Here is a 26,876-nt window from a genome sequence, read left to right as displayed (position 1 = left end):
TACTGAGACTGGGTCATTGGGTTAAACCTTTAGCCATTGTCTGCGCTTTCATCAGGCCTCCAGCAGAGCAGATCTCTGATATCTGATCTGATAAAGCCAAGAGAACATGCAAACTAGGCTAACGTTTCTCTTTCTTCTACTGCTCTGAAGATTCAGAGTAGGAGGAGAGAAAGAGATCCAAGTATGTGAGAGTGATGATGTGCTGGTGGTCTTCACCTCATTAGGACCTCCCTGGTGTCTTTGATGGCTGCTAAGGGCCAGAGGGTGAAGTGATGGAGATCGAAGGATCTCTCTGCTTCCTTTCCCACCAAACATTTCATTTTTCTGCTCCTTCTCCAGCCGTACCCTCGACTGCCTCTGCCCCTTGTTCTTCTTATTCAAACACCTTTTCTCCACCCGTTCCCCAACATGTCTTCATTGCTTCGCTAGAACCCCAGTAGTCCAGCAGTGAGAGCTGACACAGGGGTCTGATTTGTCAGGGTCCGTGTGATCCAACGATCAATCAGATCCATCAGGCCGGTGCCAGGGACTCCTGGGGGACCAGGGCCTTTTGTTTGGCTAAGCCGCTGACGGAAACGAAGCCTCTGTCGGGGGAAGCCATTAAGAGCGCAGCAGGCCCAGAAAAATGAGCCGCCCTTGTCACTCCGCATCAGGAGCTCGGCCACGGTCGCAGATTCCTCCTCAGACGCCATCGTGTTCGACCGCTGTTTGTCCAAGCCTTTGAACTAGGGACAGCTAGATAGATAGATGAATGTGTCAAGTGGCTGTGGGGGCGCTTCAGGTTGGCTCCCCCAGTCTTGGATTGATGGAGAGTGCTGGGTTGTTATCTAAAGTTGGGGCGAGGAAAAGGATAGGTGAAGAGGGAGTGATGAGGGTGACTTCAGTAGAGCTGCGTTCCTATGGGCAACCTGTCATGCTGTAGGTTCCTCTACATCCAGGAGATCCAGTCTTGACGATTGCTTGACAAAAACGGCATAAAGCTGTACTCATTACAAGGTATTCTGAGGTGCGCTTGCACATGTTTGCATTTCCAGATGACAATGAATTGCTTTGCAGCAAAAGGTTCAACTTTTTTGCCTGCATTTTGTTGTTGGAGCCCCCTGCGTCAGCACCCCCGCTGTGCCAATGCAGTGGTCTCATTGAAGTGAATGAGGCAGTGTTAATGTTGTTATAAAGCTACCACTATACTCCACAAGAACTACTTGTCGGATGCTGAAACAGCTTTTTTTTTATTCTTTACACAACACTATGAATGCCTTCCAGGAGAGAAAACGTGTCATTATACCCATGTTCAAATGATTAATGGGGTTTTACTGCTCATTGGAGAATGGCTTTTCAAGTGTGGCCGTTTGAAACACTTTCAGACGTGGTAAGACGACGTGTAAAACAAACTAGTTCATTCGTAGCGTTGGTAAAGCCCTTAGAGGCCAATTAAGCATTTCTTCCCGTTTTAAGCAATCGATTTCAGAAGCCTCCGCCAAATCCATTCCTCTCCCATTTGTGAATGACTCAGCATCCTCTCTCTGCACATCGTCTCGTAACCCACCTCTTACTCTCTCTCTGTTCTGTGACAGAGATGGAACACCTCCACCTTGCGCGTCTCGGGCCTCAGACTAAACATACTCTCCTGGTGTTGATGCATCAGTGCAGCGGGCCGCCTCTAACGATGGCCAACTTATCTCATTAGAAAAATAATGATTTCACTGGCTGCCATTCCCACAGATAGGCCCAGTATTTGTCTTAGGCTCCGTGTCCTTCGCTGAGCTGCCGAACCCAGGGATTGGCCGCCACGGACCCTCATGCCTGCCTGTCGTATATCAGCAGCGCTGCCACCGTCAAGCCTCTGATTTATGGCTGTTTATCTCCAGTCAGCACCCCCCCACCCCCACCCTTACACCACCACCACCACCACCACCACCACCCTTCCAACAGATGGGCTCTAGATATTTACTCAGGGAGAGAAAGATCCCAAACCGAATAAATACAACAAACAAAAGGTAATCATGGGGAAGTTGGTTGTGATTACAATTTATTGGTCAGAGAAAATGGAGATTGATCTGACCCTGTTGATTATCAGGTGTGACCTGATCATGTGTCCGAGATTAGTCTGCCTGCGTTAGGTTCCCCCTCTTATCTTAATTACTTTTTCCGCTTCAGTATGTGTGGACAGATGACACGATGATGCACATAAAAACAATTCTATCAAGAGTCCCCCCCCCCTGATATGATTTATGATTATTAACAGTGTAATTGTGAAAACATTCCCTCAGCTGTCATGTTCTACGGGGTTGTCGCCTTAAATCTCTGCAAGTTATATTCAAGCTCTAAATCTCGCTGGCTGTCAGATCTTCACAGAGAAAAAAAAACACACTGCACCATAAATTGTCTTTTTACAGACTTAGAGGGGCTCCGGTTGATTTCTGAGTCTCTGGAGAAAGGCCTTCAGTAATAACCCAACAGTATCAATTTTTCAAACCAGTCCTACTATATTGTTGCACATTTTTCAGTACCTGTAAGCATTAGTTTTTGTTTTTTTTCCCCTCAATTTGATGGATACAAACCAGATTTTGACCCTTGCGCCCGTCGGTCATAAATTCTGATTCCTGGTTTCTGTTACTCATAATCTAGAGTCAAACACTTTGAAAATGATTTTGGACGCGAGCACACAGGTGATAGTGCGTAACATCCTCCTCTACGTATTGCATTCCATAGAGACACATTGATACGCCGCGCAGCGGGATTTATATTTTCTCAGGATTAAAGCGTGATAAATGTTTCCGCTCGGTGCGTATTAACTTGAGTACAGACCGTTATTCACGCGGAGACGTCTCTGTCTGTGTGTCAGAAAAATGTCTCCCATTCAGATATTTCTTGTGGGCAGAGTTTAAATCGTCAGCACCACGAAGGCTGATAGAACTAATAAGAATAAAGTACACACTGACGTTGGTGGGCTCCATAATGAGCTAAACTCAGCCAGTCGTCACATCTCACTCATCTACTGAGCAGAGCCTCGTATGCCTTATCTCGCCCCTGATTAACCACTGATGGAGTGTAAAGGATCCAGGCTAGGGCTGACCACTGTAGCACCAGATGTGTGTAAAATAATAAAGTGAAGCTTTAAGAGGTGATTGTTTTTTAATGTTTTTTTTTGTAGTTTTTCAACAGTAATGTTCACTTTATATTAAGTAGTATTTATCAGCACTTTTATTTCTTTTATTATTAATACATTATTTACTCTGTAGATGGACTATAAAGTATGTTTAAGCACTACTTTTGGAGGATTCAACACTTTAAGCATCAGAATATTCCAGTGTGTGTTGCAGTTTATAAAAATAGGCACCCAAATAAAATTACTACTAAATCTAATGTACAATAGGGCTGCAACTAATGATTATTTTTCTAGATTAATCGATTAGTTGTTTGGTCTATAAAATGTCAGAAAATGGTGAAAAATGTCCATCAGTGTTTCCCAAGATGACGTCCTCAAATGTCTTGTTTTGTCCACAACTCAAAGATATTCAGTTTACTGTTATAGAGAAAAATATTCACATTTAAGAAGCTGGAATGATAGACTTTTTCTTCTTAAAAAAATACTCAAACCGATTATCAAAATAGTTGGTTATTAATTTAATAGTTGACAACTAATGGATTAATCGTTGCAGCTCTAATCTTCAATAATGATGGAGTGCATTTACAAGTTCAACATCACTAACTAAAAAAAAAAATCACAAACAACATGCAGACAAACCATTTACCTGCACATACAATAGATAATTAAGCGTTTAACTTTATGTATAATCGTCCACACTAAATAATACTTACATACAAACGTATGATATGGATCCACCAGCTGAAATTGGTGTGCTTTTTTAAAATATGACATGAAATGCTCCTATAATGAATTGTCTACCATTTGAAACCAGTGACGCCCACATTGACAAAACAGTTGTAATTAAACCAGTTGGTGGTGCTGTTAAAGGACAATTAAATCCTTGTTAGACAGCATGGTAACACAATGACAGATTGAGTGCTTATTTGCACAGATACTGAATGACAAATCTACTGTATTTGAACAGTCATGATGGTTGGTACGGAAGTGAAAGGTCTGACAATGTCAGTTCTGCTGGGAGATATATTCCCTCTGCTCCAACACACTGAGAGACAGAGGGGAATGGGAGAGAGGGCAAACACATCTGGAGCCAATCTTTAGGATGGAGGACGGATCTGCGTCAGGATCGGAACCTGCAACCTGGTTAAGATCAGATCGACCAGCTCATGTTGGCACTCTCAAATAGTTCTTCTCTAGAAGTGGTCCGCAAGTGGTTTCTGCTGAAACACCTCTGCCTCTCTCAGGTTTCATTTGTTATTTTGTTTATCTTTCAGTCCCACTTCACATAGCGTTTGTGTCAGTCTCCGCTGCCCCTCTCGACTCACACACATGTTGCGTATATTATCATAGCAGGCTGGACCCTCCTCACATCACCGGCGGGCCCCCTCTCGCTGGCACGGACAGGCGGGCGATGAGCAGGAAGGAAATGACATCATGGCGTTTCTGATGGAGGCTTGGCACAAGGACCAGTGAATTATTTAAGTAGTGTGAATTTGTGGAAATAAAGATAGGAGGTCGTTTTTTTAATGACACGGCAAATGGAGAAGTAAATTCAAAGTAATTTCGTCGATAGTGTGAGGCTGAGAAGTGTCTGAAAACTTCCCTCCTCAACCACAAATTGAACATAATTAAGTCATTAAACACTTAACAAGACAAATGTTACACACACTTGTTTATTTTCACTCGTTTAGTGTGTGGGCTACACCGATTCCATTCTGCGTGTTGTGTTACCTTTACGATTTATAGGTATTTCAGACCTGCTGCTATTTGTTTAGCTGTGGTCACAGAGAATACAGATGTCACTCAGATTGACTTAGGAAAATGCAGAGCAGCCAAAACATAAAGTGGAAATGTTAACCCAATAACGCTAGATAAACAGTCAGCGGAGAGGAGCCAAAGACAACAGAGAGCGAAGGGAAAGTGTCCTGCTGGCATCAGGTTTCCCAGAGTAAGTGTTATTTGAAAAGCAGCTGAAGGGTGACACTCACTCTCCTCCCACCCAATCTCCCTCTCTGCCTCCCTCCCTCCTCTCGCTCACTCGACCATCTGTTGTTCCCTCTCTTCTCAGGCTGCTCTAAGTGCCTTGAAACAGCTGTCGGAGCAGGGACTGGACCCGGTGGATGGCCCCATCAAGGTACGGTAGGACACGGATCACGCCAAACACGCAGACGAGACCGCTCTACGCTCACTCAGCGGGTGGATGTTTAATCAATCGGCCAATCAGGGTGGACAGATGCTTGTCTAGCGAGGAGCCAGATGTGCGTGTGTGTGTGTGTGCCAATCTGGCTTTTTGCAAATCCTCCTCAGCGCTGCAGGCTGGCCCATCATCAGCTCCCTCCCCACACACACACCCACACAGACACATCCAACATTTCCGCTCAACATTTACCCTTCCATAGGACCAGCAACAGTAGGCGTCTATATTTACATGCACCACACTCCCGTCGATACTTTGCATGATGGCTATCGCCACCAAGGCTCAGTCATGGCAGAGAAAAGAAGGCTTTCTCCACGTACCTCCCCTCCACAACGAGGAAGGAAGGAGGAACAGCGGAGAATGGAGTAGGAACGCTGGAAACCAGGGAGGAAATCACTGTCAAGCGTTTCTGGAGTATTTTCATAGTAGGTGTAACCGTGGGAAAAAAGAAAGAAAGTTTAGGCAGGGTTGTTTTCTTGCAGCCCCGTGTCTCCTTTAGAGAGAAAGAGCAAAAGGAACAAAGAGAGGAAAGACAACCGCAGCGTTATAACAACTTCATTTACGTCACCGTCAAGAGGAGAGAGGCAAATATGGCAGCAATTACACTTTCACCTGTGCAGTTAATCGCTCATTTATCACTCCGGTATTTCCCCTCTCGGCCTCTAAAACTCATTAAGCCACCCATGCTTTGACGTTAACAACTTTTTTGGTGGTCAGGCTTGAGATGATCGCAGTTATCAAAATGAAAATACAGCTTTTTTCCTCCAAATCAGCTGCTTTTCTTTTCTCTGCACCCTCCCTACACACATTTTTTTTTTTACAGTCCTTTCTGGTAAAAACCACAGAACAGGAGTCAGTGTGAAACAGATTGAGGTCAAGGACTTCTGAAGTGTCTAACAGTGGCGGCACTTTCAGTTTCTTTTGGAAGATTTTTCTTTTACAAGAATCACTTATCGTACTTTGAAAGAATCAAAACCTGGGGATCTTTCTGAGGAACACGTAGAACAAATTACCGACAGCAGGACTGATTATTAGCAACACTGCTTGAGTTCCCGGATATAATCTGCCCCTAACACCGTTTCTATTTGTCTTTTCAGACCAGTGAACCATGCGGGAGGGAGGACGGACATTAAACAGACTAACTCAGGCACCACCACTCAGGTCTGCAAGGATTCAAAGGCTGTCGTCTAGGAGCTGACAACCCCGAACCCCCCTCTTTCGGCGTACACAAACCTGACAAACCCCACCCACCCCTTCACCCCGATGTCCCATAACCCACAACCCACAATTGTCCCCACTACCTACAATTCCCCCCACCCTCTCTCCCAACCCACCCCCAACCCCACGATTGCCACTGTATCCTGCAAAACCTGTAAACATGCAATAGGGTGGATGTGCACCGAGAAATGACCGACTAAAACACCATTACCTGAGTCTATGTGAAGACAACGCTATGTTAACACGTTTATTGATGATTTCAGTCAAAATTTTAGAGGATAAAAAAAAAATATTAAACACAAACTAATGAGATAAATGCATGGTACTGTATGAAATCAAGGGAAATCCAAAGTGATACACTGCATATAGACAATTTTCCCTTTGGATAAATGTCTGTTGGTATGGTTAAAAACAAATATGTACATCATGCCATTGAAACACAAAAGAAACATTTTAGGGGAGAAACCAACTTGCGTACAGTAGCTTATTTTTTCGGGGGTATTATGTTTCAGTTTTTTTTATTACTATTATGATTTTATTTTACTAATCTAACAATGCTTGAGTACTGTATTTAAAATTAACCAATGCCAGTGCTGTGAAAGTTGTAGTTGTTGTCTTCATATATAGTCACCCAGCTTACCTTGTATGCTGACATAAAAAAAAAAAAGAGTTCATCTATCTATATGGATGTGTATGACTTGCAAGAGTATCATATTCCGAAAAATAACACAGAAAAAGTTTTTTTCATGTGGACAAAAAGGACAAAACTGGTGTTAGCAGTAATCAGTAGAAGTGTCGACCACCCAGGAGGGAAGGTTGGACTAACCTTTACGTCCTGAAGGGTCTAATTTTCCCGTTTAACATGACCCCCCTCACACTGGCATAGCATCACTGGAGCATCACCTGACCAACAGCGGAGGCAGAGCGGCCACCACAGTTGTACTTTTTAATCTAGAGGCCCGTGGCGAGCATTTTGCGCACAGTCTCTAATGCCAGTAAACATTCAAGTCAAAACTCCAGAGAGTTTTGTGACTGCATGTCCTCCGGTGAATGAAAAGTTCCTCTCCATTCCAGTGATTTTGTGTCAGTGGATCGCCCCCTCCCCCCCCCCCATCCCTTCTCCCTCCCCCCACAGTTTTGTCGATCACATCTACACCCATTGTGTGTGTTGTATTGACCCGCCAAGGCATCAACTGGGTGCTTTTAATGCCTGCATTCTGTCGGGAGTGCATCTTTTGAGCGGAGAGAGTCTGCGTCCGATTCCGCAGGCTCTCTCCCCCCCGAAGGCCACTTTGAGTCACTTTGTTCACTGACATTGAGGACGTGTCTTCTTCTTCGCTGTGAGTACAATGTGTAATAAGGCTGTTTCTGTTACTGAAATGCAGTAAAAACACCTCAGTTCATGTGAAAAAAAAAAGAAATCATTTGTGTCTTATTTTGTCCTCCTAACGTGTAAACACCACATCTCGCTCCAACTGCAATTAGCAGCTTCACACATTTTACACTAATAAGCTGGAACCAAAATTACATTCAAGGAAGTGGAAATGAGAGACAGGGGGATGACATTAACAGCGTATACCGTAGTGTTGAAGAATAAACAGGCTGCCCATCGCCATCTGTTGAACACACTCTTAACTCAAGGCCCATTTACTTGCTTTTTCTGGTACTTTCACTTTTACTTTCAACCTCATCTAACAGTCTTCAGCAGTGGATAGTTTACTCAGTTGTGCTGCGTATGAAAGCTCTCGAAAAAGCTAAGCTAAGTGGCAGTTTGGAAAACGTTGCACCTGACACAAAGCCCTGCCTTAGCTTTTAATTCTCAGAAGCCACTCAAATTTTACTCAAGCGAGAAAATCTAAGAAACATAAAGTACTTCTAAAATACCTCAAAGAGAAAAAGACTTCAAATTATCCTCATAAATAACATTTATTATATTGTTTTCCTCTTACTGCCCATGCTACTGCATTCATTAGTCATAATGACTAATAAAATTTAATAAGCACATTAAAACAGATTGGGTTGTTGTGCTCCAAAAAAAATAAGCGCAGTAAAGATTTTAATAGTGTGTTTTTATTCCAACTCTCTTCATAACACAATATCATTGACTGCTTTATCTAATGCTTATGGTATATGAGGTTATAAATCATCTGATGACCCTCCAAGCACAAGATTTATCTGCAAACCGAGCTCGCCGTGGTTTCTCATCTCCTCGGTGGCGTCATAAAGTATCCCTTATCTTAAAGGATGAGTCTGAGGATTTCCTATATTTCTTCTACCTTCAACAAATCCTGTGAAAAGACCAAAACCAATATTGCATTAGTCCGCCTCACAAAGCTTTCTGACTTTTCTACCACATCTGTGGCTCTCAGCTCCACGCCATAGGCGCCGGAAAAGGGCAAAAGAGAATTTTTTGTCCCCCCACTTTCAGGTGTTGTGGTAATAAAGGGGTAACGTCTAAGCTAGGTAAAACTATGGCGATAATGTCTATATGGTGTCTAACACTTTGTACCTTTATCCAATCATAATCAACCATTGTTTAGCCTAATTCAAATGAAATCAATGTGTTCTGACATCCAGCCCGCTACAGTTTCATAATGATCCGAAAATAGTTTTACCACTTCTCAACGTGTGGAGTCTGCGCAGTCGGCTTGGAAAGGTGAAGATGGCTCGCAGCTCCGACCGGCACCCCTGACCCGAACTCGCTTCTTTCCAGGGCAGTGGACTGCTCGATCCACAGTGCACCCTCTCTCCCTGCGGGGAGGGTCGGGTATCCAAGTGAGTCTGTCAACCGGGGCAGACTGTTCTCAGCGCATCAGGGGTCTGTTGCGATGTCGGCAACCCATCCGACGCGTCTTGCAACGTGGACCCCGTCTGATTAAATTGTTTTACTAGAGCACAAAGTTCTTCATAGATCTAGCTTCTTAATTTTGATCTCAAAGTGCACCAGATTGATGCATTTAACTTTGAATTGTACAAAAGTTTCTTCCAGGGGGAGCATGCCCCGGACCCCCCTTGAGGCCCCACGATTCCTACAGTACATGTAAATATTTATAAAAGATATAGTTTAAAAAAGAAGGCTCAGTAATGAATATGAATATGAATATTTACGGCAACAGGACTTAAAATAAATACAGTCTTCATGTTAATCATAATGAAGGAACACGTCGCCCACAGAGGAAGAAGCTACAGTATATCAGGCTTTGGCTACACAGACGATACTTAGTCGGATCAATTCATTGTTCATTTGTTTTCATCTTTTCTTGGGATTTGATGACAATACGAAAAATATAGAATATCACCAGACCTTTAAATCCCTCTGCAGCATTCTCAGGTCAACCTGCTGGTTTACCAAACAGTTCCACAGCTGAGTATGTAGCCAAGCAGCCCAAAACATCAAATGACTTTCTGAGGACAAAGACGCTGTTTCACGTTGTCCTTCACTCGTGCTATCTGAAGATCAAGCTTTACAAATGAATAACTTCTGTGATCTCATGATATCCTGTTAATTTATACTGTAAAACAAATGTCCTGTAGTCGGTGAAGGAAAAATACTGTTTGTGTTTTCCAAATAGAGACACTTAATCTTTAACTTTATGACTCTCAGCTGGAGCGATAGCACCCGGATTGATTGCGAACACCTTATCTATCACGTGCTGGCGTTGCGTCATTCCATCACTTTTACTTGCTTTCCCTACATGCACCTCCACTACCTGTGCTGTCGTCCGGCGCGCAAAATCGTCGCATTTGCACCACCGAACCCCATACTCTGCTTTCTCCCCATTAGCGAGATGAATGAGCGAGTGGGACAGCGGCGGTCTAATTCAGCCTTCGCTGACTAATGGACTCAGCTGGCAGCTACATCTGCTAGCCATTGAGGAGAGCCAAGGCTGTTCACACACATTAGCAGCAGATCTCTATTCCAGAAGCTTGTTTCAGGTAGTGGCAGACCAGCTTGGGGGCCGTGTTAGACCCCAGATGAATTGCCTTGCTCTGACCAGCCAATATGGGAAGTGAACCTTTGCTGCCCAAAATAGAACAAAATCAATGTGGCTGTGGAGCTCGTCCGTGCCATGCAAAAGCAAATGCCAGAGTCATTGATTTTTCCGTCTGAATGATGTGCCATCGACCCCCTTGAAGTCCTTCTAAATTAGAGCTGTATTAACAGGGGGATAAAAGAGTGAGGGGAATCCTATAGATGTTGATGAATGTCCAAGAATCGACTCAAGCCAAAATCCTAATAGTTTTCTTTCTTGGATGAGTCCAAAGCATTTTTGTGTGCGCTCACATAAAGGGCGATTTCACACAACGAGGCCCCGTTTTGATCTACATGGAGCCCTAACAGTAGCTAGAAGTGGCTGCTGATTGCTTCGGTACACAGAGGGATTGAAACTGTCAGTACAACTCTCCCTCATATTAGAACTAATCTGCCACTGAGCAACTTTATCCAGCCCCGATTAGTCACGGCAGAGGAGCGCTGAAGCCCTGACATCCCCGCGCTTCCCCCTGTAATGCACCGAGGAACTCGCGGCGAGCAATCAGAGTCTGGAGGATGGGTGTATTCTCTGTCGCCGACCAAGAAATCAATTTGTTCTGTGGAGAGATGAGTGTGAGTGAGAAGATGTGCGGAGGATCACTCAACTCCCAGACTCCATTTTTGGATTCAACAGCTTAAAGACGTTGAAGGTAAAATGTATAAGAAACAAGATAGATGAAGAAAACCTTCTTTGTTCTAGTGATCTGATTTCAAAAACCATAATGCTGTTAACTATTTTTTTCTGTGTGGCAACAACAACAAGCTTCTAGAGAACAGTTTTTGGTATTAAGACATGCATGAATTGGCATTACAATCCATAAACTCTGCGTTATCAGTGTTTGAGTCCGTTTTAATGACTCATCTAGAATTTATCTGCCGGTGCAGTGATAAGGGAAGGTCTCAGACGGGACTCAAAAAGCTTTGAAGACATGGTTGTTTGTCTGATCCAGACTTAGATATACAAAGTTCAAGCCTTCGGGCCTGGGCTCATGACCTTGGAATATGTTTCTTTTTTACATTTCATTTATTCATTTAACTGCAATTTGTGTTTTTACTCATTCAAAGGCGGTTGTTTTCCCCAGTGTTTAGGAGGCTTCTGCGCACAAACAGGAAGGCATGTCAGCAGAAGAATTATGATTAATTACTCCTCCAATCGCATTATTTTCATGTGTATAAATAAATGTCTGTCTTTAAGGATACCAAAGTCTAAAAATGCCTAAAAAGACTTTAAAACAACCAGGATTACATGCTCCTCTATGGGTGGAAAAAATGCATTTTTATTAAGTGTTTTTGTCCAACTCAACAACAAAACTTAGATCACTAAAATCCCCACATTTTCTGACAAATACCAAGGACGTGACCACAAAGGCAACTACAGCCATGTACAAACAACTCAGCTGTTTGAGCATGTGAGTCCAAATGGAGCTCATGACATCTTAATGTGATGCCGACACCAATTAGGAAATCTTGCAGGGTTTTATTTTTTTTTTTCTTCTTCTTGCTTTCCTTTGGGGAAGTAAAAGGTCAGGGTCAGCTGCATAACAGCTCCAGTAGAAATGGTAGGAATTTCATTGTTGTTGCTTCCAGACATCTCAGCAGGGCAGACAGTTACCAGAACTGGGTTTTAACCCAGCTAGTACCATTTGATGAGTGTTTTTTTATTCTGTAATGAAGTTGAACGTAAATAGCTAACCTTTCTGTAACATGACAACTTTGTGTATCTGCTTTCCTTTTTAGTCACTTTTTCGAACTCTTGTGTAAGACTTTACTTTAGAAATCACATGGCTGCTTGTGCTCTACGTACGGTACATTTACTCACAAAAGGGAAAAAGGCTTTTGCCCCCTTTTAGCCAACACCCATATCTAAAGGCTGCCTGACTCACGGTGTGGCACAATGTGGGAGGACAGTGATACCGAAACCAGTCAAAAGAGTAGTCCTAAAAGAGGAGAAAAGGATGTGTGGGTGTCATTTTAACAATTCAGTGGTGACAATTCAGTTCGTCAGCACCGCGGAGGATCCTCTTTCCTCGATTCACAGAATGACAAATACTACTGAGAGTGACGACACGGGAATAAAGTTCAGTTCAGGTCCACATGCTGCAGGCTAGCGGGTAATAACGACACACCATTTAATAATCTAAATCACTTTTATTAATTTAAGTTAGGTAGAGACACTAAACATTGGAACCACATTTGCTCGGCTATGGAGCGGTCTTCAGAAAATTACAAAAAAGAGGCTTATGTCATACTGTCAAAAAAAATGGCAAAAATTAAGAGGTAGAGAATTTAGGCTCATCGCTGTGACTGGAGGGATGAAGCCTATTGGAATGTAGTTGAAATTCAAAAACTCTTGTCGTCCCAAAAGGTATATAAAATATTCATACATCAAATATGGTGGAGACATTTTGGGATACTGGAGGAGGTGGGGGGGGTATTCACAACATTTAAACATTTACATTTCACTTTAACTGGACAAGGTGGACAATGGACAGGAGAGTTAAAGTGTTACTTTGGAAAGAATAATGGAAAGCTAGTGTCTTTTTAATACATTTCCCTCGACCACACATCAGTGATGGGACAGCGGTTCGCCTGGAGTTACAGCCTATGTTGCATTATTTTATTTTTTTTTAACAAATAATATTGGTAACAGATACATTTACAATATAAACACCACAGGTCTTGAAAATAAAGAGAGAAATACAAATTTATTTCCTCTCAGGTTTCTCCCCCAAAGCAGTACATTCTGAATGTGTCACGCATGCTAGTTCAACCCAGGACACTTGACTCTCTCGTCCGCTTCTCATTTGAGAGGTTAGTCAATGCAGACCTGAAATAAGAGGACCATTAAAAGGGGGACAATGAGCCCCATTACACTGGAAACTCCTGTGAAGATTGAGGCCACAATCTGGCCTTTAAATGTCCCATTTGGAATGCGTAGACTTAATTATCAACATATGCTACATGTCTGTAATTTAAGTATTAAACAACGGAATATGGTAAACTTTTAATGGTGACATTTATCTTGCTTTGTTTTTAAATGGCACAATGGGAGCCTTGTTAAGCTGCAAACTAATTTCCTGACCGCCTGAAAAAGGAGCCTCTGCGCGGGGAGACGTTTGAAATGCTGCGTTGAACCGTCCTACACAGAGAATGCTGGCAGTGTAGAGGAAAAAAAAAAATCTGAAATTACAGTGCATGTCTACAAAAATAAAATAAAAGTGAAAAACATTTACTGTTTGTACAGTAACATACTGTATATTTCCACAATGACACTAGATAAGGCTGGTGACTACATTACGTAAATAGTTAATTATAGGATAGCTTTTCTGTATGATTTCAAAAACTAGTGACACAGTATATAGATGTTGGTTTCTTTAAACAAACTTAAAAAAACAAAAAAAAGAAGACAAAACAAAGTCAAATAAATCCTTTGTGTAGTACACAGCTTTCTTTGTTCCAGAGGAACAATATGGTAAACCTTTGCATTTGCTCAATGCAAGTGCACCAGTCTAGATTCAGTCTTTTCTTTCCTTCCGTCATCCCCATTTTTCATCCTCAGTGGTTGTTTCCTCATGCTTGCAGGTTTATGTGCCTCTGTTCGTGTTACAAACAGCGCCCCCTAGATCCCATTCTTCGCCTCGTTGTTGTTCATGGCCTCCTTTCTCTGAGCTAGGAAGGGGTACATGCACTTGTCGGCGCCTAGGAATCGGTACATGCACACGATGGCCTCGAAGGGCAGGATGCTGCGGAGACGGGACAGAGGTAATTATTAGTGACACTCCTGTACAGTTAAAACAGAGAGCTGACGAGGGGGGGAAACTGAAATGAGGGGACGTATCGGATGATATTAGAGCGTAGGAAGCAGCTCACCTTTTCATGAAGTTGACCATATAGACGATGCGAGGTGTACAGATCATGGGCTGGTCAGTGAGGATGGCCCTCATGGCCTGTTTCACACAGAACTCTGGCTTCAGGGGAGGCAGGAAAGGCTCAATCTCCTTCCTTAATGGAAAGAAAAATATTAGCAGTTATTCACAGGAAATAAAAGGAAACTTAAGGTTTAACCCATTTGTGCCCAGAGACTATATTTAGTATGATGGGGAAAAATGCCTTGGGCAAGTATCCAACAGTATAACTTTGAGATTTGTTTTTGAGATCACAATTTTATTATTAATAGTTAAAGTTTGAAAAATTAGAAAAACGCTAACATTGTGTTTATTAAATGTTTTCTATATGAAGTGTTTTCTTTACACTGCATATGTGTGCATATCTTTGATATTCAACTTGTTATGAGTTCATAGATACCAAATACTTGATTGTGCTCCTTGTAGTTTCTGATATACAGCCGTTTTCGTATCATACTTTATCTAGTCTTTGGTCTATTGAAAAAACATTAGTCCCAAATGCCCAAAGACTAAATAAGAAAAAAACAAACTCACTTTTCAGCCGAACTGTTTGACCAATTTTGAAAATATATTCACATTTGTGCTTAGGTAAGCCCAGAGAACACTTCCAAAGGAAATTAAAAATTTCAGTTGTAGACCACAAATTAATTGTTAATTTGCTAAAACTGACCAACATTTGAAATTTGTTTAAAAAGCCAAATAAATTAGATTGAAATCATTAAAAAAACTGGAGTGGAAAAGACTTTTTTTTTTTTTAGTAAATCCATAAATAAGGTGATACTGGTTAAAAAGGTTCTTGCGCACAGTAATAGTGATTGCTCCGAAGCGGAGGGACAGTAAAGCCAAAGAACATGCCACCTGCTGACTGTAACCATCAAACAAAGTGAGGACTATTACAGCAGCAGAAGGGGGTTGGGGGGGGGTGTTAGCCCAGGTGCACCTGTTGGCAAGGTTTTCCCCTGGGAAAGTCTTTGTCTAAGCAGAGCACCAACCAATGGCATACAAGTGACTTTATAATATCGCTGTAACACAAACCATCAGCTGCTGCTGCTTTGAACTTCAAAAGGTGTTTGCGAGGCAGTTTTATATGCTGAAAATTACAGATGACAAGCTCATCCCAGGTGCAATAAAGCTTTTAAAAAGCTGCGCTACACAATTACATGTGTTGAAACTAACCTTATCCTGCAGCCTTTGAACATTCCCGTGTCGACCAGGTAAGGGCACACCAGCGTCATGTTGATGCCCTCCTTCTCCGAGGCCTTCAGCTCATGGCTCAGTGACTCGTGGAACCCGATGGCACCGAACTTACTGGCGCAGTAATCCTGAGGGAGCGAAGGAGAGAACAGGTTAGCCCTGTAAAACTCTGCCTCGGCCCGCGCCCAGGGACCGCAGAGAACATTATCAAACATGCCCCGCGGGCGCAGAGGTCTCTCCTTGCTGTTAATGATACAGCCACAAAAAACCTGAGCGAGCCTGTCCGCCGTTCTACTGTTTCATTAGCATTCTTCTCCAGTGCATCAGGAGACTGTTCGGCTTGGCGGGAAGGTTTTGATGTGATTCGCCGTGGAAATAATCTTTTTTTTTTTTATTTAAGAAAAAGGCTTGGGCAAACACAGATGCATGTCGATAAACACGGGGAGGATAAAGAGATTTGACTGAGCCCACATGACAGGCGAGAGCTTTTTGTTCCCTGAAATTAATGTCTGAAATCACAGTCGAGGCACTTCCAGGAAGCATAATAGCCTAACAAAAACTGACTAAACTTCAGCCCCTTTGAAGGGGGGACTTAATCATTATGGATGAGTGCTTGTGCAACAAAAGCAAAACGTGCAGCTATAAAAACAACGGCGAACGGAGTAGTAGTCCCCGTAGACCATCTGAAAATGACACCGTTCTCAGCCAGCGGGATAAATGAGAACTCTGTTCTCTGAAATATCAAAATAAAACCTTCTAGGAGGGCTACCAATTTACTCCCTCTGTGGTTATGGAGATAAATGGCTCCACTTAATATTTTAATATGCATTAAAATAACAAAAAGAATCTGTGCTGGGGGAGAAGAAAAAAACTATAGGAAGGAAAAACCTTATCCATTGAAAAGCTGCTGTGAGCTGAATACTGAGCGAGCACCAAGTTGTTCACAAAGCAGTGATGAAGATGTCTCTGTCCCTTGGGGAGCTGTCAGCTCATTCTGGCCCCGGGGCCAGAGCCCAATAGGGGCCCCACACCCCCACTGCTGCAGATAGAGGAATCTATAAGAGGCTCCCCAATGCTCATGTGTGTCCCTTAATTTAACGGGTGGAGGGACAACTAGAGAAAGGGGGCCTAACCTCCCCCGCCGCAGTGTGCTAGCTGGCACGCTGAGGGCTCTGGAGAAAAAGCGCTGGTTTTGTATGGTGGGAACGATGGGATGTGTATGTGTTGTTGTGTATGATACTAACCTCCACTCCAGCTGTGCTGAATAAACCCAGGGAGCTGGCAACCGTCACAATGTGGCCATGATTCAGCTCCAGCATCTTGGGGAGAAACGCCTTGGTGGTCTGGAGGGGAAGGACAGAAGAGACAGAAGGGCAAAGAAGAAGAAAAAAGAGGAAGGTTAGTTCACTTGTGCAGTTTGTCTGTGCCAAAGCCCTTTGATCCTCTCTGTATTCCCCCTCTCCATCTGTTTCCCCCTCTTCTCCATGGTGATGCAGAGAGAGGCGTCTGAATGAGAATTCATAACACGCACAAAAAAAAAAAAAAAAACAGATTCAGACTGAGCACTGGAGGTGCAGCATTTGGAAGTATAAAAGTTTTTTTTCCTTTGTGGTAGGTGTGAATTAGATGTTGAAGAGAGAAAAAGGATGAGGGTTTTCCCCCTTTTTACTGAACAAACAGGTACGTGGTGTGTGTGTGTGTGTGTGTGTGTGTGTGTGTGCGCGCGCGTTGCAGTACAATCTGTTCTTTTCCCACACAGATCTGGTGCCCGTCGTTGGGCCCGGCTCTAAAGACTTGGTGACAACACCAATCATAGGCCTCCGTTCACTCAACAACAATACAATTCAGCCTCTCGTCTACCCGGCACAGCCTTGCGCCCTGCCCGAGCAGCCGGAACAATCGGCGGCGAGATGAGCTCCCCGAGATGAAAGAGTTTCACCGGAGTGCCACGTGAGAGAGAGAGAGTGGTTTCACCGCCCGAGACCAACGAGAGTTAGTGAGGTGGTGAGAAGAGAGCAACCAAACCCCCCTGCGGAGGAGATTCAGAGCGAGTTAGCGCTTGATTAACCGATGGATCCATTCCTCATTCTGCCCGTCTGCTGACTCTGGACACAGCATGAGCCAATCAGCAGGTGTGACATGTGACGGCAATGACAGGAACTGACCAATCACTCTCCCACTGGGAGGTCTACAAACAACCAGCAGGCCTTTTGTTGGTAGCGCTGCTAGATCTATTCAAGGGAGATGTGCGCTGCCATAGTGAAGAACAATGTAGCCTACAACACCCTCCTTTTAAAATGTCACTGAGGTTGCAAATAAAAAAACACAGAGGACACCTTTTTATCACAATAACACGCTGGCTACAGCATGTAATGTAAAAAGAAAAATGTAGTACCGCTTGGGGGTTTTTATGCAAGCAATTTTGAGACATTAATTGGGGTGAGCGTTTGTTATTACGTCTGACAGATTCATTCCTAGCTTCCAATAATTCTGTGGTCGTATAAATGAAAGGTAACAGTTTCATTGGTTGGTTACAGTATGTAAGCCTGGCCAGAGAAATGATTCAGCCTCCTTTGTAAACATGTGCTGGAGGGGAGCACGGAGCCAGAGAGAGAGCGCATGGTACCAGGTAGTACAGCCATGAAACCACTGGCAGGGGAGGAAAAGCCTCATTAAAACTGCAACCAGAGATTAACTGCATCGGACCTACTGACTTCTAGTGTAATCTCTGCTCGGCTTTACATCTGTATTTCAACATCTTTGTGCTCGTTTTGTGTGATAAATAAAAAAAACGGAAGGAATCAGTCAGCTCTACGCAGAGAAAGCCGGGGGTAAAGGAAGATGACTTCACCGTTTTGGAGTTTTTTTTATTCTACAGCAAAGCTACAGTATAACTGATCTGACTCGGCTCCAAACATCTGCACTTTTTCAGGACATAAATTTTCTAAGTTGCTGCAATATTCAACTCATCAAATGATGGGGCCCCAAAGAGAGGGGGGCGAGAGAACACGAGGCCTGGGCAAAAGCTGAGGAAGGCCTCTGCGAGCCAGAATGGCAGTGGATGAGGTAGAGCGTTGCGTGCAAATGAAGCATTAACTTAAGATATGCCCGTACCTGACTTGAGCCAAAGTTTCCCACTCCCACAGCAACCTTTCAGAGAGCAGGGAATGACTTGATCTGGCACGATACTCTACGGCTAAAGCCAACACTCAGATACACAACTGGACAATTTTTGCTGAGTGTTGCTGAAAATAACTGGAGCTGATGGAGGGAAAAAAGGCTGGTTCCCCTCAGCTGGAGGACGGGGCTGAACGTGAACCGAACGTCCCCGTCTCTCTCTCCCACCCACCCGTGATGTCCCGCTTCTCATGGCAGCTCTGGCATGTGGGTATGACCCCCGCTGACCTCTCAGACACAAAATGTGTGAAGGCAACCAGGGGCTCGTGTCTTACATCAGAGCCGCCGTAATTGGGTCTCAACGCTCCCTTGTTCCGCTAAATTACCCGCTGACACAGCCGGGCCTCCTTGGCCTATGTGGGGGTGCCTTGCCCGCTCGCACCCCCTAATTGGTGCGTGCCCCCAGGAGCATTTAAGCCACACAAAGCTTCTTGCAGCTGGGGTGTCAGGCTGTATTAGTGCTAGCGCCTGACCAACAGGAATATGAACAAAATATTGGCCTTTGCGTAGGACCAGATGGCCATTTAATTGGGCTGACTTCTCCCTGGACGAGGGAGAGAACCGCCTGTGCTCGTCTGATCCTACAACAGATCATGGAATTTGAGTGGGTTGGGTTTACAGGTCATCAGGGATGATGGATGCAGATTGGTCATGTTGTGGTGGCCATGCTGGTCAATAAGCCTCTGCTACAGTTGACTAACCCTCAAACCCCCTGTTGGTCGTACAGTACCACTGGAATCCAATTTACTTAGAAAGCAACCACATCGATAGGCCAGGGAGGAAGTAGTGTTAGTGCACTGCAAACACCAAGAATCCTAAAACTGAATTGACGCAATTGGTTCACAATGAGCTTCTGTACATTTGGTCACGTTGTAGACTCTCTAAATCACACCTGTGAATGTTTTACCTGAAGAACTTGTTCTAGCCAAGGTCTGTTTCATTATTTAAAGACTCAATTTTCACATACAATTTCCAGTTTTCTCAGCTTTTAACAATTTTTTCTAAAGAAATGTTCTATAACGAATCACTCTGTAGCTATAAAACCTATGTATAAATGTAGTAATAGAAGTTCAGTATGATAAAAATCAATTAGTCGTATTTCACAAGATGACATATTGGTCCTTAAATGCCAACTTTTTGATCAATTTTCATGTTCAAATGGATGTTGACTTTTCTTTACCCGTCTAATCCCATCCCTTGAGATGTGAACAGGTACACGCTCAGGGAGAGACCCAACATGGGAGCAGCCGTGGATAGCTACAGTGAGCGGTACAGGTGCACCAGGCCGGAGGAGGGGCCCATATAAAACCAGTCAAGTAGGACCCTTCTGCCTGGCTGCCTCCTTTCTCTGACTACAGCAGGAATGCGGCCTGCAGAACTTGGCTCCTGTCGCCTGGCATCTTGTCAAGCTGATCCACAGACAAGAAACCAATTGTCAGATAAAGTGGGTCAGCAGCAGCTTACCATTACCCTCTCGCCTCGCCTGTGGATGGGAAGGCACTGCCTTCCTTCCTCTTTTCTTTTCCCCTGCTCTTTTCCCGCCATGTCACTGTCGAGCGCTCGGCGCTTTCATGTAATTGCACGAGAGCGGTAGGATTTCCACATGAGGGGAATGGCTGCTTATTGTTCGTGAGCCACCTGTTGGATAACCAGCTCAAGATGCGGAGGATGATTTCCTTTCATGTCATTCCACTAGACACACACTAATCCTCAAACACAAACTCTGATGACACTTACTGAGATGACTGCACCTCCCCTATCCTGCCATGACTAAAAACTGAGGCTCAAACATCCAGCTGGAGTAATCAGAGCATCATCAAACAAATTAAATGTTATGACCCCCTGCTTCATAAAAAGCTAAAAGGAACAAGAGACTGAATCATAGCCGTTTGTGTGTGTGTGTGGCACAGCCGGATGAACCGCGCTGGCCTCCGTCTGAGCTGAATGCCATGCAGCTGCACCCACTGCCTCCAGATCAGGTTGGGAGGAGTCAGAGGGGCCTGTGGGGGGAGGACAGAAGAAGTGTGGGGTCTGGGCTGGCTGCTCCGCAGACAAACACACCGCAATTACCATCCTTTTCCTGCTCATGTCTCCATCCCAGTACACTGACGCAACAAATGTGAACTTACACAAATATCCTCTCTTTCTTCATATGAACTCCGGCCTTTGGGTGTATTTTAGATGTAGGGGAAAAGCTTTGAACCTGCTGTTGCTGCATGTTGCTTCTTGAGAAACTGGGTGGGAAATTTCAATAACGGGCTGGGATAAACGGAGGGAGGCTGAGAAGTTTTGGGGGTTGACATAGCTTCTCTTGTGTCTCCCCGAGTGGCCAAACTCATTAAGATGTTTTGCCAAATAGTGACGCTCGACAAGCTGAATAAGATGAACACCCCTCAAGAAGAATGCAGACTAACTATGTTAACTGCTGAAGTATTTCAAAAATAAGAAATGACAAGGCGGAGCACGCCGAGTGGCTGTTTGATTTAATCTCAATCTTTGCCTTCAGAATAGACAAACTCCTCTTTTGTCATATCCCTTTTCTATAAAAACACATTGAAAGCATGAACCTAAATAAACAAGGTTTAAAATCCACTTCAAACTTTGTATGACTAAGCCCTAAACTGAGGGGTATTAGTTGAGTCATAAACCACAATTAAGCCATTTTAAAAGCCTGTTGTTCAGAAAGGAAAAAAACAAAAATCAAAAGGTTTGTGTAATGTGCCACCTGAACGCATTGAGTAACTGTACCGTGTTTGTGTAAGAGAGGAAAGTGGACAGGTCCCTGTTAGTCTAAGCTCTATTCATCGAGCTTGTGTCTTTAATGAACCACATCCTCCATTCTGGCTGTCGCCATTCATTAAGTCCCTCTTTCATCTGCCACCCCCCACCTCCTAAAGAAACCACGCTCTCCACAGAATATGGGAGAACACAAACACAGATGGGAGAACACAAACACAGAACCCCTATTAAAAAATCCCAAATCTGCCACCCAACCCACTGGATCCCGACTCTAAATCCTGGATGTAAAAGAATGTGGAGATGGCCAGCGGAGAGGCACATGAATAGTTGAATGGAGCGTCCATTAAAAAAAGGAGGAAACACACAACCTGTCTGACTGACAACACAAGAGATTTTCATGCTCAATTAGGGAGCTTCAAATCACTGTGGTTTCATGGTATCATTGAGAATGCAGTCCCCTGTTAAAAAGAGGAGCCTGCGGCCAAAGTCTCAAAATGAGCATCATCCGCTTCACTAGACACACTGCTCAATGTAAATACAATTAAAAGATGAAATGGTCAATTCAGAGCTATGCCACCTGGCAAAAGGACACATTCTCAATCCTTGCAATTTACATCACAGCAGGCCTTTACGTCAATTTGTGCACAATCACTAATTCATTTTGGATTAGAGGAAAGGGGTTTAAATGCTAAACTGTCATTCCCATCAGTGAGGTTGCTCTTCTCAATGGATTTCTAATTGTCGGGCTGCAACCATCGTCTTTCCACACTCACCCTAAACACACACAAAAAGCCATGATAGCACCTGGCCTGTCCAACGCTGCAGCTTATGCTTATCTAAAGTGCAGCATATTCACTCCATCAAGTCCGCGGAGCCTTTCAGATAAGTATTCACACTGAAAAAGGCCCCCGAGGAACAGAGCCAGAGTAAAATCGGATACACAACAAATCACTGCCTGCCAACGAAATGTGGTGAGCTGATCCGGCACAGATCCAGCTCCGCGTACAGAAACCCCTGCTTCCATCACGCAAGTCAAATTTGTGCAGATCTGCGCGGCAGAGGAGAGGAGGAGGAGGAAGAGCTGACATACCACGGGGATCATCCCCGACTGAAGGGGCTGCCGAAGAGCAGCGAAGGCAAGACTTAAGAAGCCAAACACGTGACTTTCATTTGTCAGAATGAAACTAAGCGGAGCTGAAATTTGAACATGCAAAGGCAACTATTTATGGTCATACTGGAGGACACACACCTTTAATTCTTGAGTTTGGCAACACAGAAGGATGAGATTATGAATAGAAAAAGACAGACTGGAAACATTCCTGTGGACCTGGCATCACTTTAAACACATTTGATAACACTGAGCTCATGGAAACTGAGGCAGATATATCAAACTGCAAATCCTAATATCCAAGTGTACTCTTTTCAGCTAAGTCGGCATGTGCATCAACTCACCCAGAAGTGTGCGTGGCAGTTGACCACCATGGTGCGCTCGATCAGCTCATCGGGACACTCCAGAAGGTGATGGCCAGAGACGACGCCGGCGTTGTTGATCAGTATGTCCACCTCTCCCACCTCTCGACGCACCTTCTCGGCTGTAGAATACACACTCTCCCGCTTTCCCACGTCACACACATAGGTGTAGACCTGCGGCTGGAAAGGAGGGACCTCCTCTACACCTCCAACAGGTCCTGCAAGGGGGGGGAAAGAGATGATAAAAGTGATCAATGATAAAAGTTAGTTCAGCAGGCTGAGTTCAGGCAGTTATTGTAGCTAATAAAGCTGAATTATTAAGAGAAATTAGATTTAAAGACTTAAAATACTGGTGATTTGTTAGTAGTGTGCATATGAATGAAATATTCAGGGATTAGGGATGTATGTTAACGTTTCAGCTAAATGTTGCACACTTTTTGGAAAATAATCAGTATTTAGAAGTCAGACTTGTGTAAAAATCTGAGATTGGGTGCAACATGTGAAACATTTCAGTGTATTCATCCTTCCTTGAAATACAATTTGTCATTTTTCAGCTAAATGTTGCACACTTTTGGAAAATAAATCAGTATATATCAGTATTTAGAAGTCAGACTTGTGTGTAAAAATCTGAGATTGTGTGCAAAAGATGTCTGCCAAGCACATAATGTGAAACATTTCAGTGTATGCATTGCAATGATAATACTGAGACTTTGCCACTGCACAAGCAAAACAAGAATGCATAAAAAAAACAGATGACATCCTATAACTTGCTGCTAAAAAAAAAAGAAGAAAGCAGACTTTACCGTCTTTAGTGATGGGAGTGTCCAGCTCATGATATATCTGCCGCACCATCTCCGCCGTTTCCTCGTTGCTTTGGCTGTTTATGTCCCACAGCACCAGTATCGCTCGTCTCCGGGCGAACTCCTTGGCGAAGAGCCGCCCGAGGCCGCTTCCAGCGCCGGTGATTACACACACCTGTCCGGCCACGCTCTTCTCCTTCGGACGCACGACCCACTTAGCACCGGCGGTCATCATCGCCCAGAGCACCTTCAGAATGACCACGAAGAACTCGGCGATAATTATCATCATCTTGACGGAAATTGAAAATAAGCAGCGGAGGAAGAAGAAGAAGAAGAAGAAGAAGAAGCGCAGGGATATATGTTTCCCTTCTTGTTTGTGCAGCAGATAGGTAGTAAACTTGGACCACAGTGCAGGTAGCTAACAACGCTCATGCACACAAAAGTGGTGGAAAAAGGAGCACAAGTTGTGAGTGAAAAAAGAGAGCTACTAAGTCAGAGTCCAGTTGCGGTGAGTTATGAGCCACGAAACTGTGTGTGCCTCCCACTTCCTCTGCTGCTGCTGCTGCTGCTGCTCCACTCATCTCATCCTCACCCGCATCTCTCTCGCGCTATTTATTCAGTCCTCCCATCAGTGCTGGACCCAATAGGATTGAGCGCCTGTCATGTGAATGAGGAGTCCATACATATATTACACACTCAGAGGTGGTGATGTAACCTAGAAGATTTTTACTTAACACTATAATCTGTGGAGATTTTTGTTTTCCCTCCAATGTAATATCCCCAAAGGAAGATTAGAGAATAAACTTTCATATCCTTTATGTTTCTGTATTTTTTCTATTTTGGCCTGTCAGAATGAGGAGTCCATACATACATTACACTCAGAGGTGATGTAATATAGAAGATTTTTACCTAACACTATAATCTGTGGCAATTTTTCCCCCTCTAATGTAATATCCTAAAGGAAGATTAGAGAATAAGCTTTCATACCCTTTATGTTTTGTTTTTTTCTATTTTTTTCTATTTTTTCTATTTTGGCCTGTCAGAATGAGGAGTCCATACATACATTACACACTCAGAGGTGATGTCACCTAGAGGATTTTTTACCTAACACTATAATCTGTGTCGACTTTTTTCCCCTCCAATGTCCAAAAGGAAGATTAGAGAATAAGCTTTCATAACCTTCATGTTTTTTTGTTTTTTTTTTCCATTTTTTCTATTTTTTCTATTTTGGCCTGTCAGAATGAGGAGTCCATACATACATTACACACTCAGAGGTGATGTCACCTAGAAGATTTTTTACCTAACACTATAATCTGTGGCAATTTGTTTCCCTCCAATGTCCAAAAGGAAGATTAGATAATAAGCTTTCATATCCTTTATGTTTTTTTTTTCAATTTTTTCTATTTTGGCCTGTCAGAATGAGGAGTCCATACATTACACTCAGATGTGATATAACCTAGAAGATTTTTACCTAACACTTTAATCTGTGGCGTTTTTTTTTTTTCCCTTCAATGTTATATCCCCAAAGGAAGATTAGAGAATAAGATTTCATACCCTTTGTGTTTTTTTTAATCTATTTTTTCTATTTTGGCCTGTCAGAATGAGGAGTCAATACATACATTACACTCAGAGGTGATGTAAACTAGAAGATTTTTACCTAACACTATAATCTGTGGCGATTTCTTTTCCCTCCAATGTAATATCCCCAAAGGAAGATTAGAGAATAAACTTTCATAACCTTTATTTTTTTTTTTTTTTCTATTTTGGCTTTCATTATATTCAAAACAAAGTTATTTATAATAAAACAAAAATGGCTTTAGTTCAGTTGCACAGATGTCAGATTAACTATCCTGCTTGTCTTGATTTATCATTATTGTTTTAATCCTGTTTTTTGATTATTAGAAGTATGATTTCAGGAACATTGAATATACTGATGCCGAGTATTTCCACCAACAACCAGGCCACATCCTATAGTCCAGGTCAATGTCCGTCCATACATGGAAAAAAAGCAAAACCCTAGTTGTTCCTTATAAAGAATATCCCGATTTTTTGTCATGTGAGCTGGGGTTTTTTTTACGCAATATTGAATCTTAAATCAGTAGTCAAGTAGGCTATCACAGCAATTTACTGACAATAATCCACCGCGATGTGCTCATTGCTGAAAGTGAAAGTGGCTTGATGATAGGTATAGGCTATACGCACCCAGACGTGCGTAAAAACGCATGGCAATAGTGACTCTATGGGCAAGTAGACTGCATATATTGTTCTTATTCCAAACATGGAGATAATTATGGTTAAAAAAAATGATGCCCTACAAACATGGCATGGGTTGCGTGCAATGTAAAAACCTTTTTCTTACCGGTTTGCAATATTGTTTCCTTATTTTACGCACGTTTACGACGTTGTGTAACGTCCTGCAGCAGCCTTTATGATGAGGGGGCGTGTCTGAGGGGCAAACCACTGCTGGAAGAATCTTCAGATCCTAATACCAGAATGTGAATATTGCATTCAGTGAAAGTCCTATTCAAAATGTTGCTTCAGGAAAAAAATGCCCAAACATGAACAGCAACATGTAGTATTAAAAGCAAAGTTTTATTGTGAAGGTCCCTTACAGAACGATGACTTATTGATGGATATAGGCTATTACTGTTCGGTTGGTTACTATACTTTAAGCCCTTCAAGCTATAGTTAAGCCTATAGGCTCATTTGCTTTACATGCAAAGTATTTGATTTTGCATATAAAAGTATTTGCATAAGAATTTGCAAAGAGAAAAGAAAGCTTTAAAGTAGCCAAAATGGAAATATATCAAGTACGGTATAGCAAAAACTATACTTGGGTCTCACTTTTGAATCGAATTAATGTGCACCTTTAACAGATGCATTTGGAGTTTTTTGCCAATGTGGTCTATAAAGTCAGTCTTCAACATATATCTGTACCTAACCTTGCTGTGCATTACACTGCCTGTGTTTTGAAACCTGAATTAGACCATCTTTTCTTCCCCACTGAGCTCCAGTATCAGCGAATGAAACTTGC

General features: G+C 43.1%; 2 protein-coding genes across 3 annotated transcripts in view; one reads left to right on the top strand and one right to left on the bottom strand.

The window, feature by feature from the left end:
• stau2 (staufen double-stranded RNA binding protein 2) overlaps positions 1 to 7,941 on the top strand; it is a 100,535-nt gene extending 92,594 nt beyond the window's left edge. For both annotated transcript variants that reach the window (XM_037756725.1, XM_037756721.1), the window contains exons 14-15: positions 5,178 to 5,243; positions 6,404 to 7,941. In XM_037756725.1, the coding sequence (XP_037612653.1) occupies positions 5,178 to 5,243; positions 6,404 to 6,439 (102 nt within the window). In that variant the 3' untranslated portion in view covers positions 6,440 to 7,941. The remainder of the gene's footprint in view (positions 1 to 5,177; positions 5,244 to 6,403) is intronic.
• A 4,744-nt stretch (positions 7,942 to 12,685) lies between these two features.
• On the bottom strand, positions 12,686 to 24,431 carry rdh10a (retinol dehydrogenase 10a). Its single transcript, XM_037756781.1, has 6 exons — positions 23,846 to 24,431; positions 23,025 to 23,260; positions 16,901 to 16,999; positions 15,639 to 15,784; positions 14,428 to 14,559; positions 12,686 to 14,300 (listed from the first exon to the last, which is right to left on the bottom strand). The coding sequence occupies exons 1-6, from the start codon at positions 24,129 to 24,131 to the stop codon at positions 14,177 to 14,179; spliced, it is 1,023 nt and encodes a 340-aa protein (XP_037612709.1). The 5' UTR covers positions 24,132 to 24,431; the 3' UTR covers positions 12,686 to 14,176.
• Between the last annotated feature and the right edge of the window lie 2,445 nt (positions 24,432 to 26,876).

The sequence above is a fragment of the Sebastes umbrosus genome, chromosome 21, assembly GCF_015220745.1.
Source record: "Sebastes umbrosus isolate fSebUmb1 chromosome 21, fSebUmb1.pri, whole genome shotgun sequence".
NCBI classification, from domain to species: domain Eukaryota; kingdom Metazoa; phylum Chordata; class Actinopteri; order Perciformes; family Sebastidae; genus Sebastes; species Sebastes umbrosus.
The sequence above is the reverse complement of the archived record's forward strand: the minus strand, read 5'-3'. Positions and strand labels throughout refer to the sequence as shown.

What these genes read in the sequence shown, in the direction of transcription:
- rdh10a (XM_037756781.1), bottom strand. Translation starts at nt 24,131, where the DNA reads ATGATGATAATTATCGCCGAGTTCTTCGTGGTCATTCTGAAGGTGCTC. An exon ending in TCAGCACAGCTGGAGTGGAG is followed by an intron (nt 15,785 to 16,900) that starts GTTAGTATCATA and finishes TCGCTCCCTCAG; the next exon opens with GATTACTGCGCCAGTAAGTT. An exon ending in ATGGTCAACTTCATGAAAAG is followed by an intron (nt 14,301 to 14,427) that starts GTGAGCTGCTTC and finishes CCGTCTCCGCAG; the next exon opens with CATCCTGCCCTTCGAGGCCA.